Source organism: Heptranchias perlo, chromosome 34 (genome assembly GCF_035084215.1).
Source record: "Heptranchias perlo isolate sHepPer1 chromosome 34, sHepPer1.hap1, whole genome shotgun sequence".
NCBI lineage: Eukaryota > Metazoa > Chordata > Chondrichthyes > Hexanchiformes > Hexanchidae > Heptranchias > Heptranchias perlo.
In genome coordinates this window covers 18144997-18158821 of record NC_090358.1, presented here as the reverse complement: position 1 = coordinate 18158821, position 13825 = coordinate 18144997, and the positions used below count along the sequence as shown (strand labels likewise).

Below are 13825 nucleotides of genomic sequence, written 5' to 3'. Positions count from 1 at the left end.
CTGTTAACTTCTGTTTATCATAAATCTTGAGTTCTGCCACCAAGATGGTGGTTACTTACTTGGAATATTTATTTAATTTGATGGTGCTGATAGTTGGATTATCATCAATTGATACCATCATTTACCAAGGGTACTCCTGCTTCAACTGTGTGCAGGTTAATTCAGGTATATCCTTGAGCTTGATAACTCCTCAAAGCCAATTCTTCAGTATATAATACAAAGGATTAACAGAAAAAAATTGAAGACCTTTTAAAGCTGATTTTAATTCTATTTAAATAGTTAATCTTTAAAAGAGACCCTGATGGTCAGACACCCTCTTCATATAATATTTTCATACAATTAAAAGTTTTATGTCTCCCATTCAACTGTAGGCCAAAAGCATAGAAAATATCCATGGGGAAAGTATCCTAATTGGCTCAAATATCCCATTAACAAAAAAAAAATCACAAATCACAATCTGTTAAGCAAACCTGCTTATTGGTACAAATATCCCAATGACTAAAAGAAATGAACCACGAAGCTCCTTGCTGGGAGTGTAGAGTCACTGAATTTACCCTAGAATGTATTACTTATTGAATTAAGTTATCAGTCAATCTAATGCCTTAACGCTATGGCATTTTTTCTGAAACTTTGTCCAGCAATTTAGGTGAGATCACCAGCACTTTGGGACATCTTACAAAGAAAGAATTTAGATAGCACCTTTCAAATCCTCAGGACGTCCCAAAATGCTTCACAGACCATGAATTACTTTTGAATTGTAGTCGCTGTTGTTATGTCGGCAAATCAGGTAGCCCAAACAACAACACAATAAATGACAAGTTAATCTGCTTTGGTGGTGTTGGTTGAGGGACAAATATTAGGCAGGATGCCAGGAGAACTCCCTACTCTTTAAGTAGTGCTGAGGTCATGAAAGGCGCTATGTAAGTTATTTTTTCACATCTATCTTTCTTTTGGCTTGGGGAGGAATTGTGCCAATTGGTACATTTAGGACAGATCTCGTGGTTATCATGTGTGTATTCCATACTAATTAGGGTGTTGCCTTCTGTTGTTGTACTGGGACCTGAACAATGTTGCTCTACTGGTAGACTATGCCATTGGGTGAGTCTCACTGAAGGCCCTGTAACTGAAGCAGAGTGACCACTATAGTATGATGTTCACTTCAAATTGTTGCAACTACAGGAATGTATTCAGCTTAAAAGACTCTATGTAACAGCATGTAATTGCCTGAAGCTTTGCAATGTTAGCAGATGCCACTTGAAGAATGGAGTTTATTATACAGAATAATTGTCTGTAGATACAGTTATCTTAATGGAAGGTTTTATCTGCTTGCTATACCCATCATGGACTGAGGTATTAAGAAATTGCTTTTTTGTTTGGAGGAGAAAGGGATTATAACATATTTGCTTATGGATGGCTGATTAATCTGATGTGTATGAGTTTGTTATCCATTTAAGCTGTGCAGTGCATCCGTTAAGTATTTTCAGCAATCATAAGGGCAGTCTTTAATTTGGAAATGAAAAATGTTTGCACAGTGTTTTAACAGTTAAATATTTTTTAGGAAATGTTGTTGCATCAGAACCAAAAGTTCTTCATAAAGCCTCCAGAGGTCATTGCAGTATTATATTTGGTTGTATTAGTGTTTGTCTTATTTGTGCTTCGTTCCCCTGATGACATAAAATTCTACCTTTTTTAAAAGAAAAGGTTTTTACCCCAACTAGTGATTTGAGGGTCAACTTAGAGGAGTTCTACTGTACAACTAAATAAATACCAGAGCGTGACATTCGATTTGTTTGTGCAGCCCGCTCCCAGCTTGCCTGCCAACTCTTTATAGGTGGCTGTGCCTTTGAGCTTAAGCATTTATTCTGCGAGTACTGGTTCTGCTATAGCATCATGGTGACACCCCATCGAAACAGCCCCAGCTCAGCACGTGAGCGTGATGGACTCTGGTCATGTTTATATTGACTAGCATAAAACAGCACATTTCTACTGCCAGGTAACTAACAAGTCCTTAATTGGCCTCATCAACCTGGACGGTTGCCCTACAAAACTCTTTTTGGGTAGGGAGGCGAGAACTCAATAATTTCCAACGGAGACCAAGATTTAAATTATTGCATCTATATTTTCAAACAAAACCGATCTCTCCAACCTAAAGTAAATAAGGTCTTCTGTTCCTCTGTAACGTGCAATGGAACAAAACTGCAATTTGTATTGTATGATGCAATAAGATTTCAATTCAAGAGAAATTGTTTGATCGTAGGAACTGGCATCTGACATGTCCACTGACATTCATACTGGCTTTAAGACATTTTGCTAATATAACTTTCCCTTGCAAATTTGATTTGCAAGTACACTGTAGAAGAATATATGTCCCAAGGAATTTAATTTCTCATGGCTCAGAGGATGTTGGCGATGGAATTATGATGACATCTGAACCCCGAGATGTTTTTCTGCCTTTTTAAAAACAAAAATCCCCCTCCAACTTTCTCCCATCTTCCTGTGAGGGCACAAACTGCTATGGATGACCTCCAGTACCTCGGTCAACTACATAGTCTTTATACGTGAGGCTAGACACGTGAGGCTAGACAGTTGAGTGTTCGGAGGATATTTAACTACTGGATTGGGGGGCATCAGTGCTGAGCCTGATCCTGTCCTCGCCTGATGTCCACACAGAGAAATTTCCATCAGTGATCTCTAGAATGTGATCAGGAGCAGGGACCTGAATGATTTCCATTCCCTCTCCTAGGGTGATAAGACCAATTTTAACATCTCTAATACTGCCCTGGCTAAGATCAACTAACTTAGCATAGACCAAGAGTCAAATCTGGCACCTTCTGCTTTGTTTATGCCTTTTACTAACCAAACCATTCGTGAGCTGGTCTTTAGCCTTTAAACACGCTTTAATCTGTGTCTTTTTTAATTGCTTTACAACCTGGTTGACGGATCATCATGGTTGATTTAATTACTCGCCCCATCGCCCAGTAGTATTCTTAAATACCTACTCGTCAAGAACCATGCAATTGTAATGTTCAAGAATAATTTTATTTATAAGTGAGCAGCAAGCGGGACTGGTTTACAGTTACAGGATGTGTTCTCTGCCTAACACAGTATAGTTTACTTCGCAGAACTTTGCTTTACATGTTAACATAGTTCAGTACATTCTCGTCCTTTGGTTCAAACCTAAAACTAGTTATGATAAACCTTTATAAAACACTGGTTCGACCACAACTGGAGTATTGTGTCCAGTTCTGGGCACTGCACTTTAGGAAAGATGTGAAGACCTTAGAGTGAGGGCAGAAAAGATTTACTAGAATGGTTCCAGGGATGAAGGACTTTAGCTACTTGGAAAGACTGGAGAAGCTGGGGATGTTCTCCTTGGAACAGAGAAGGTTGAGAGGAGATTTGATAGAGGTATTTAAAATCATGAGGGGTCGAGACAGAACAAATAGAGAGAAACTGTTCCCCTTGGAGAAAGAGTCAAGAATCAGAGGACGTAGATTTAAGGTGATTGGCAAAAGAACCAAAGGTGACATGAGGAAAAACATTTTTACACAGCGAGTGGTTATGATCTGGCATGCACTGCCAGGGGTGGTGGTGGAGGCAGATTCAATCGTGGCTTTCAAAAGGGAACTGGATAAGTACTTGAAAGGAAAAAATTTGCAGGGCTACGGGGATAGGGCGGGAGAGTGGGACTAGCTGGATTGCTCTTGCATAGAGCCGGTACGGATTCGATGGGCCAAAGGGCCTCCTTCCGTGCTGTAACCTTTCTACGATTCTAGTTCACTTTCATAGCTGTATTTCTTGTGTACCTGGACTACTAACCAATGTGTGGTGACTGGTTTAGAATCTCCCTCAAACACAAACAACTCCAGCAGGACTTTTCAGCCTGGCTTCTTCAGTCTCCCTCCGAGACTGTCTCTTCTCAGCTGCTGATCCTCTCATGGCTTTCTCTCCTTTGAGGGTTGTCTCTCTCCAATTGCTTGCGGAGCTCTGTCTCTCTTATGCCTGTTCTCGTTGTTCACTTCCTCTCCTGTGATGTTCTCAAGGCTCTCGCCTGAGACAGGCACCTTGATGGGTCTTCTCCCCACCCCTCGCTAGCTCAGCCATCCTTTGGAAAAGATACAGGGCACTAAATTGGGCCAAGTAGCGCCCATTGTCTCGGCGCTACACGGCCTCTCCGACATCCAAGATGGCGTCTTGGATGCGCATGCATGTTTCCTGCGTGACGTGCGCCAGACGCCATCTTGGTATAGGAGTTAGTGCAGGCGCAGATAATGCACGCTGGAATCATGTAAAGTAGGGAGAAAATGGTTTCAATCAGTGTACAACGCTGATTTAAAGTGATAGACACCATTTTGGGTCTTAACGCTCAACTCAACGCATAGTCTTAACCCTGACCATCTGAACGTGTCTTAGAGTGCCTGGAGGACCCCCCACCGGCTCTATTTAAAGGGATCATGCAGGATTTACAGGTTAGTGGCTGGATTATTGATTCTGGCTGCCGAGACACTTGTAACTGTTTTTGGAGGTCTGCTACACTTGAATACTAGGATGTGGGGACATAGCCTAACATTTAGAGCCAGGACGTGCAGGAGTGAAGTTAGGAAATGCTTCTACATGCAAAGGGTGTGACTCGTTGGAATGCTCTTCTGCAGATGGCAGTTGATGCTAGCTCAATTGTGAATTCTAAATCTGAGATTGATAGGTTTCTGTGAACCAAGGGTATTAAGGCGTATGGGGCTAAGGCGGGTATATGGAGTTAGGCCACAGGCCCACCATGATCTCACTGAATGGTGGAATAGGCTTGAGAGGCTAAATGCCACTGCCACTTGCTGCCTCTTGATATGCGCCACATTCTCCTGCAAGAAAGCGAGCCATTTGCCCTGGGTGATGTGCCTGTCATGGTTGAGTAGCTGCCAGTGTGTGTGGCCTGTGAGTTGTGGGTGGGCGGCTTGAAACAGTGGTAATGTGTAAGGGTGGGAGGAAGCATCTGATTGGAAGAGTTGAGTACTGATGGAAAGAGTTTATTGGTATGTGGGGGATGACGGGTGTTGTGCATGGTGCAGTTGGTAGGAGACGCCACTTGACAGTTGACCTCACTCACCTTGCCCACTCATGTCAAAGCATTGAACTTTTTCCTGCACTGCATCCATGTTCATGATGCTGTGTGCCTGCCATTGACTTCATCCCCCGCTGCCTCCCACTGTCTTTTGAGTATATGTCTGGAGGGCCTCTTGCCCCTCCCCCCACTGCGGATGTAGGATGTCCCTCCTTCTGTCCACTTCTTGCACTAAGGTCTCTAATGCATCAGCAGAGAACCTTGGTGCATGCACTCTTGCAGGCATACCAACTCAGATCGTCAGATTGGTGAGGTCTGATGTGCAGATTGGAGGATGTGGGATTTAGTAATGCGCAACCTTTATTCAATGTTTTAACATAACTCATCAGTGTGTAAACATAGGGATGGGATCTGCATCTGTGTTTTACGTGCGCGATGTCTGATGTCTGTTCAGACTCCATGCGGACAGTAGACTGTTATTTTCAGCAAATAACAGGTACCAGCTACCTTTAAGAGATCTCTAAGAAACATCTTCCCTTTAAGAGATGAAGCTCCCTCTGGTGGTGGAAAGTGCGAATTGCATCAATTCCACCTGCAAGGCCTGGAAAGGAACACCGGTTGCAAGTAAGTCCTCCCTTGGGACCAAACTTGCGTCTTGCCTGCCCAGGGTCCGCCGGGCGCAGGGTGTTAGCGCATCGCGCTACCATCACCCAGAACGGACCCTTATCCAATTTCTCCCCCACATTTCCTCTTCCTGTTTGCAGAGAATGCTGCACGATGCTGTGCTGTCCTTGGGCTCTCCCTTGGCAGCCTATACCCGCTGTCCTACCTCCAAGGTTGGCCCAGACTCAGAATCCCCAGGCAAGGTCAGTGTGAATATCTGCATGTTGGAAGCCCCTGCTCAGCCTGCACCAGCCCTTCCGGCTTTCCAAACTACCATTACAACCTTGGTACTGAATTGCTGAGGTGTGTGTGGCATGGGGAAGAGATAGTTGTGCTATATCATGGGAAACTAGTTACAGATTTTACCATGGTATGAAGTAGTTTTTATTAAGATTTAATTTGCCAGATCAGGAAGGTCCCCAGTCTGTGCTAATGTAGTTAGTTGGCCTTGGGCAGGACGGTAGAAGTGGCACAATTGGCTTGAATAACCCCAGTACAGTGACAGGGAAATAGGTCCTGCTGCTGATCATTATCCCGTGACCCCTGCTGGAAGGAAACACACGTTGATGTTGGGTGGAGATATGATGGGACACGATGCACTCACCCAGGATGAATAGTGTGCAACATCCATCCAAGGAACCATACCTCAGCAAGGAGTGAGTGTCTCTGAGAGTCGGGTGGAGAAAATGCTTGGGGAAATAAAATTGAAATGGTTGCTGTTTTCCAAGGTGCAGCGCATGCAACAACAATAACAACATAACTTTCATTTATATAGCGCCTTTAACAGAAAAAAACCACCCTAAAGCCCTTCACAGAGGCGCACTCAAAACAAAATGAACAACTCAAACCAGATATTAGGAGGGGGAAACAAAAGCTTGGTCAAAGAGGTGAGTTTTAAGGAGGCTCTTAACAGAGGAGAGGTGAAGGGGTTTAGTAATACTTTAAAAAAAAAGTATACAAAGTGGGGACTTGGTTGTAGTGCCAAGAAAAGGAAAATAGCATGTCCTTCTCCAGATAGTTTTGACTTAAGTATGAAAGTAACAATTATCTCCTTATTAAAGATGGTAAGTTGAAGATTGGTCTGGTAACAAATCTACAGGGGAGAAAGAGGGTGCTCACCCTCCATGTTAAAATGAGACGTTTCTGATACCACATTGAAGAGTTGACTTAGGGACCATGATCTGTCTGGATGAGCTAATGGTGATTCAATTCTTTGGCCCTGATTTTAACTACCCTGCCTGGTGGAAACCGGGCAGTTAAAGTGAGGGCAGTCACTTAGCCCTTCGGAACCTGCCGCCTTGTCCCAATGTTAACCTGCTCTTTTGAGCAGGCGAGCGGAACACCCGCAGGAAGGCAGCGGAGTCCTTCTTTAAATATGCAGATCAGGTCCTGATAATGTAAATCAGGACCCAACTGCAATATTGGTCCGAGGCCTGAGCGGTTGTGGAGGATGGGGGGAGGAGTAATGATAGCTTCCCCATCAGGCCAGGCCTAGTGGGAGGTGAATCGTGGGCCCGAAGAAGCTCAGGCAGCTGAGTTTTAAAATGTAATCTTGGGCTTCCTTGTGGGCCACGAGGAGCATGAGGAAGCCTTGGGACTCCCTTGTCTTGGACCCCCGGGCCACCACGACCCCACCACGACCCCACCACCCCCCGACTCCCCACCCACGCTCGGACTGTACCTGCCCCCCACCCCTCCATTAAAATCGAGGCCATTGTGTACTTGCAGTCTCGGAATTGTTCTGCTTAGCATATTTTATTTAATTTCATTTTCGTTTATCCCATTTTGGACTACATTGCAGCTGTTAACATCTTGGTTTATCATCAGAGATGAATTAGAGTCATTTTGCGTTGATTTTTCTGACGGGCCTCCTAAGGGCCTTTTATATTATGGACTGGCTCTTAGGAGAAGCGCACAAAAGCACTACTTTCCTGAATGTATTTTTAAATGTGTTACCAGTCTCCCTGTGAACCTGCAGCAGAGACCAAATGAACGCATTGAGTTGCCATAACAAATTGGTCATTGCACATGCACAATGTAAATGGTGGTACAACATCATTAACCAGTGAAGTCACAAAATGCTAATCTTGTACATGCTGGGAGCACATACATGCTGCCGTATCATTGGGGCGTTCGCCTCGATTGCGTTGTTACATGTTCAGCGCTTTTGCTAGGCGTAGTGAGACAGTGGGTAGTTGCTAAAGCCCGATGTAAAACAGGTCTTCCTGGCGGCCGGTTTAACAGAATCCAGCAGTTTCAGCTTCATGTGGTCAGCGGCTGTGGAAAACCTGGGTGAGGAGACGCAGCAGCTGAAGAACAATAAAAATGCATCTTTAATTCCTCTTTTGAGAAACGTTGCCCTATTGGTGTTTTCTTTAATTTTTCAGGCATTTGATTTGTTTAGCACTTGGCACAGAGTGTGTAACGTTATAGGCCTAGAAATTAGGCCGCATATCGCCCGTTTTTCAGGCACTATGTGATCTACTAAGGCCCCAAAATGGCGGGCAGGAAACACACGTGCACTTCCAGCCAGAAGTGCACCGCTCACCAAATTGGGTAAGGACAAACGAGGTGTCCTTATTTGCATATGCAAAGGAGCTTAACACCTGCTTGAGGTCCCTGCTCCATCATGGGCGGCATTCCAGGAAATCAGCCCTACTAAACGCCTGGAACAGAGAAGGTAAGTAACCCAGCTGAATGTGGAGCCAGGAGGGGCAGAAAGGCTCCTCCTGACCCTACATTAAAAGGACCCTCCTGAATGTCGCCACTCCCGACCCCGAGACGCCCGGCTCCCGATCTCCCACCTCCCACGCACCCCGTCTCTGGCCACCCCAGCCCCGATCTGCCTCCCCCTGCGGCTCCAGACCCCCGACCCGATCCTGACCCCCTGGCCCTGTGTTATCTCAGCAGCAACCCCCCCCAATCCGCAACCGGACCCCTGGAACCACTTACCCGAGGGCCACTGCGGTTCTAGCACCGACCCGATTTCTCAGCAGTCCTTTACACTCTTTTCTGGTGAGCTGTAGCTCCTCGCCGGTTGTATTACAATCAGGTCCTGAGTCCGATATCAGGGGTGCCTCAGACCTAACAGTTCTATCGGAGGTTATTTAGCCTGCAGCCCCGAGTGCCCAAAGAGGGTGCTCCCAAGTTTTTCGGCCATCGTGCGTTAGGTTTTTCCAACAAATTGATAAATGCCATCTCTTCAGGATACTCATTGAAGTGGGTTATTTGAACATGAGGCAGATTTCAAATATTTACTTCTGGAAATCAGTCATCCGTAGGTATTTCCCTTCTTATGGGAAGGTTGGCACCTTCCCAGATGGCCTTTCTGAGTTTGGGAGTTGATTGCATGTGGAACCACATGTCTAGTTTACCATCATGTAGTCCAGTGCACCTGTACGTATCAGTGCAGTTCTGTTATCCTTAGAGGTTGTTGGGACGCCAATGGTATTTCTGAGTGCAGTGCAGGTAGTTGAAACTGTTTTCAAGGCCGTTATATTTTTAGTTAAGACCACATTTCACCATCATTTTTTGGTTATTTCATTACAGCACCCACAGATAGCGCTTGTGAAGACTTAGACGGTGACTATCGAAGTGATACTAATAATTCAGCAACAAAAGCTGGAAATGGACAGTTGAAGCACCATTCTGGATTGACTGACTTGCACTCCAAAGCCAAAGACAGAATGTTACCAAGGTAGAATATTCATTAATTTTCAAAATGTATCTTTTAGTTTTAATTATGCAAAAACTGAGGACTATTTCCATTTTTAAAAGTTTGTCACTGATTCTCGGATATTCTGTAGAGGCCCAGCCCTAAAATGTGGAAGTTTCAGTATATTGATAATTGAACTTGGAGCTGTTTTTATATTCCCATCTAGTTTCTCTTAATGCTTCCTCTGGGATTCTACCAACAATGAAACAAACTGCTATAAACTGGTGGAAGTTACAGTCATATATGTGTTGGACTGAAGAGATATAGGAGTCTGTTTTTGGGATGGTCAGTGACATTCATTCTTGCTGCCTACCAAGCGGAAAATGTTTATTTTAGCAGTAATTCTGCTTTCCCCCCATTTTCTCCTTTCAGGCTGTGGGACCAATTGGTCCGTGCCCATTGTGGGTCCAAAGTGCTGCCAAGGCTCAGTTTGTGATCAACCTGTGCTCAAGGCTCATTATGGGCCTAAGAATTATATAAATGTGACTAGAACACCTGAGTAGCACTTCAGAACGGCTGTTCCTGATGGGTACTGAAGGGGAGTCATGCCTCAAATTTTAAAATTTGATCCAGGTCACCCCTCTCCTCCATTTAGGATCATCCTTTCTTATTTGCCCTAGATTTTTTGGCCTTTAATAGATAAATGTTTGCAAGGAGACCCAAGTATCCCAACATATTTGGGGCACAAAAGCCTCTGGTGCTTCACAAACAACAGCCCTTTACGAGCTGCTGGGGCATAACATTCCAGCCCTGACCCTCATGGTACACCAAAGGCATCATGTACTATGCAGTGGCAGTGCCTGAAATGTACTCCAATTAGGTAACCTGGCATTATGCCTGAGGAAATCCCACCTCTGGTGTGGTCGTCGATAGTCTTAAGTTGCGTTCTCAATAACAGGTGAATTCAGCAAAATTAACATAGACATCTGATGGCCATTTTTCACATTAAGTGGTCTCAAGGGGAAAGGTGCCCCAGAGATTAGGTGCTTTGACTTGGGTATATAGAGGATATCTTAATTTAAAGAATGATGATCACTACACCTAAAATTAATAATATATCTTTTTTAAGATCAGATCGAACTGGCTCATGACCACTAGTTCGTGCATCAATCATGAAAATAGGCAGTGACGAAAGTGAAACAAAATTAAAAGCACAGTAAAATAAATGAACGAACTTGTTTTTCCAGAGAGTAACATATTTAAGGTTGTTTGCTCCTAAATTATGCCATGGCTAATATTTTCTGAAATATGTCAGTATTTGGCATCATTAGGTAATTCCAAATGATATACTTCAATAGATCAGTTAGCCTCCTTTGCAGTTGAATACATTTTATTTTGAAGTTTTACAAAGAATGAAAAAGGAAATTGTGGAATAATTTGTAAACATTTCATAAAGATCACATGGACCTATAAATTGTATCATGCAACACCCGTTTATTTGGGCGCTGCACGGACACCTAAGGCCCCAAAATGGTGGGCAGGAAGTGAGTGTACACTTCCGACCAGAAGTGCATCACCCGCCATATTGGGTAAGGACAAAAAAGAGGTGCCTTTTACCCATGCCTAAAGCAGACCTTGGGCTCTTTGCATATGCAAATAAGGGGCCTAATGCTTGCTTGAGGTCCCCTCTCCAAGATTGGTTTGCTCTGAGGCAGCCAGTGCCATCGTACATTTAACTGATCTCCCGATTGCCGCCACTCCCGATCCCCGTTCCTCCCCAGCTCCGTCTTCGACCCCACGCTCCCGGCCCGACCCCTGATCTCCCAGGCCCCAGGCCCCCTGGACCTCAGCTTCAGACTCTGATCCCTGCGCCCCTCCCCCAGCGTGCCGAATTTCAGGGCCATAATGTTTGACATTTTGGGAATACTAAAAATGTTATCTACTGTTAGAAATTTCTTATTTGTGGTTTAGACATATTAAACAGCAATAAGAGTTTGTCTATTCAAACAGTGCCTTTGTAACAAAAATTGAAGTTGTAATCAGAAAAGAAACAAAGTATTGGTACACTCTGAGGATGTTATCTTATTGTTTTCAGTTCTCAAACAAGTTAAATGTGTGTCTTGGGAACTAATTCAAAATGTAGTCAATAATCAAACACATGGTTTCAGTTATTAGAATCAAAAGAGAATGGGAATATCACTGGCTAATTGAAAGGGGATTCTTGTCAAATGTTAGATTGTGAACTCATTACCAATTAGAGCAAATTTAATTTAAGAGAAGCATAAAAAGCAATGTTAGTTTTTTAATCAATTTCAGAATTAGAGAATCGAGATCGAATTAAATTGATTGTCTTTTTTACCCCGAGCAGACAATTTGACTCTCTCCATCTCAAAGCTGAAATTAGACCCCCGATTTTAACTCGGGGCTGGTGGGGGGCAAACCGTCCTGACGTCGGCAGCGTGAGATTTTAACTCATGAGCTTTATCTCCATGCTCCCGGTCCTTTCCCTGCCCGAACCCGGTGGGAAGCAGCAGTTGGCTGTCGGGCGGGTGTGCAGCGTTGGGACAGCAGTCGGGGGTGAGGGGAATAGCCTGAGGCAGGTGAGGCCCAAACTTTCCTTGTGAGGCCCGGAGACTGCCCCTCTCGCCTGCTCGGAAGCACCAGCTAAAATCGTAACCTGAGGGATCAGTGTGCGATGTCGGTGGGTGAGTCTGATGGGCGAGTTTAACTGCCCGCCCATTTCCGTTGAGTGGGTTAAAGCCGGCCCTTAGGAATTCTCTATGGCAAATCAAAATGGACAAGCTACCTTCACTGCTCAATGGTGCTGTTGTGTCCGTATGTCCAACATCCTATACCACTAGCCTACCATGTCTGCAGTGGTTTTCCAAGGTTCTAAATAAATGCTGAAAGCTTATGTGATCTCCTTATTAGACATTAGCATATAGCCCATATCTGGCAACATTTTACATTATATTAATACTCTCATCATTGGAAAGCAGGTAAAAAGATAGATTGATAGTTGCATTCAATGTAAATTTTACTCGCCGAACCATTGTCAGTAATCCTCTTTTTTATTTATTTGGCTTGTTTTTCATTTCTGCTACATTTAAAATTTGGCACTGTAATGTCTTACAATTATTTATAACAGAAGGTAACATATTGCACTATGCACCAGTGTGGGCAACAACTCAACAGTTCATCATCCATCCACATGCATTATAATGGTATCCATAATCATTTCAATCAACATAGACTGAAAAGTATTAAAACAACAACTTCAGTTGTTTTGGCTCAAGTGGTATGGCGGTAGGAAAGATAATGGAATCTTTACTCAAAGATGTAATAGAAAAACATGTAGAAAATGAAAATGTAACAGAGTAGTCAGTAGGATTTCAGAAGGGAAAGTCCTGCTTGACTAATCTTAGTGAATTCTTTGAAGAAGTAACAAAGAGTAGACAAGGGTAATGTGGTAGAGGTAATATATTTGGATTTTCAAAAGGCCTTCAGTAAGGTACTGCATTGTAGACTCATGACTAAGGTCAGAGCATGTGGAGTCGGGACAGGTAGCAGAATGGATAGCAAGCTGGCTACAAAATAGAAAACAGAGAGTAGGGGTTAAGGGTAGCTACTCAGACTGGCAAAAAATGGGGAGTGGTCTATAGTGAATAGTGGTCCGGTGCTGGGACCACTATTCAATAATTCACATTAATGATTTGGACTCGGGTATCGGAAGTGCAATTTCAAAATTTGAGGACAACACCAAATTGGGGGCTGTAGTTAATATAAAAAGGAAGAATGTGTCAAAATTCAAGAAGACATTAATAGACTTGCAGAATGGGAATGTAATTGGCAAATGAATTTCAATATAGATAAGTGTGAGGTGGTGCATTTTGGTAGGAAGACTGAGGCCACATAACTGCATAATCAGAATCTAAATGGGGTACAGGAGCCAAGGGATCTAGGTACACAAATCACGAAAAGTAGCAATGCGGGTTAATAAGGCCATTAAAAAGGCAAACCAAGCACTGGGGTTCATTTCTAGAGGGATAGAATTGAAAAGCAGAGAAGCTATGTATAAAATCTTGGTGCATAGTTCTGGTCTCCATATTTTAGGAAGGTTATAGAGGCATTGGAAAGGGTGCAAATCAGATTCACAAGGATGGTACCAGAACTGAGAGGATGTAAGGCTGAACAGGCTGGGGCTCTTTTCTCTAGAAATGAGAAGGCTGAGGGGTGACCTGATAGAGGTCTTTAAGATAATGAAAGGGTTTGCTAGGGTAGACCGTAGAGAAAATGTTTCCACTTGTGGGGGCTCCAAAACTCGGGGTCATAAGTATAAAATAGTCACTAATAAATCCAAAAGGGAATTCGGGAGAAACTCCTTTACCCAAAGAATGGGAAGAATGTGGAACGCACTACCACAAGGAGTAGTTGAGGCAAATAGCATAGAT

The 13825-nt window shown here is 43.7% G+C and overlaps 1 protein-coding gene across 4 annotated transcripts in view; it reads left to right on the top strand.

Moving 5' to 3' along the window:
* Positions 1 to 13825, top strand: part of LOC137301857 (protein unc-13 homolog C-like) — a 514180-nt gene that overhangs the window by 57915 nt on the left and 442440 nt on the right. For all 4 annotated transcript variants that reach the window (XM_067971546.1, XM_067971545.1, XM_067971544.1 and 1 more), the window contains exon 8: positions 9269 to 9416. In XM_067971546.1, coding sequence (XP_067827647.1) covers positions 9269 to 9416 — 148 coding nt within the window. The remainder of the gene's footprint in view (positions 1 to 9268; positions 9417 to 13825) is intronic.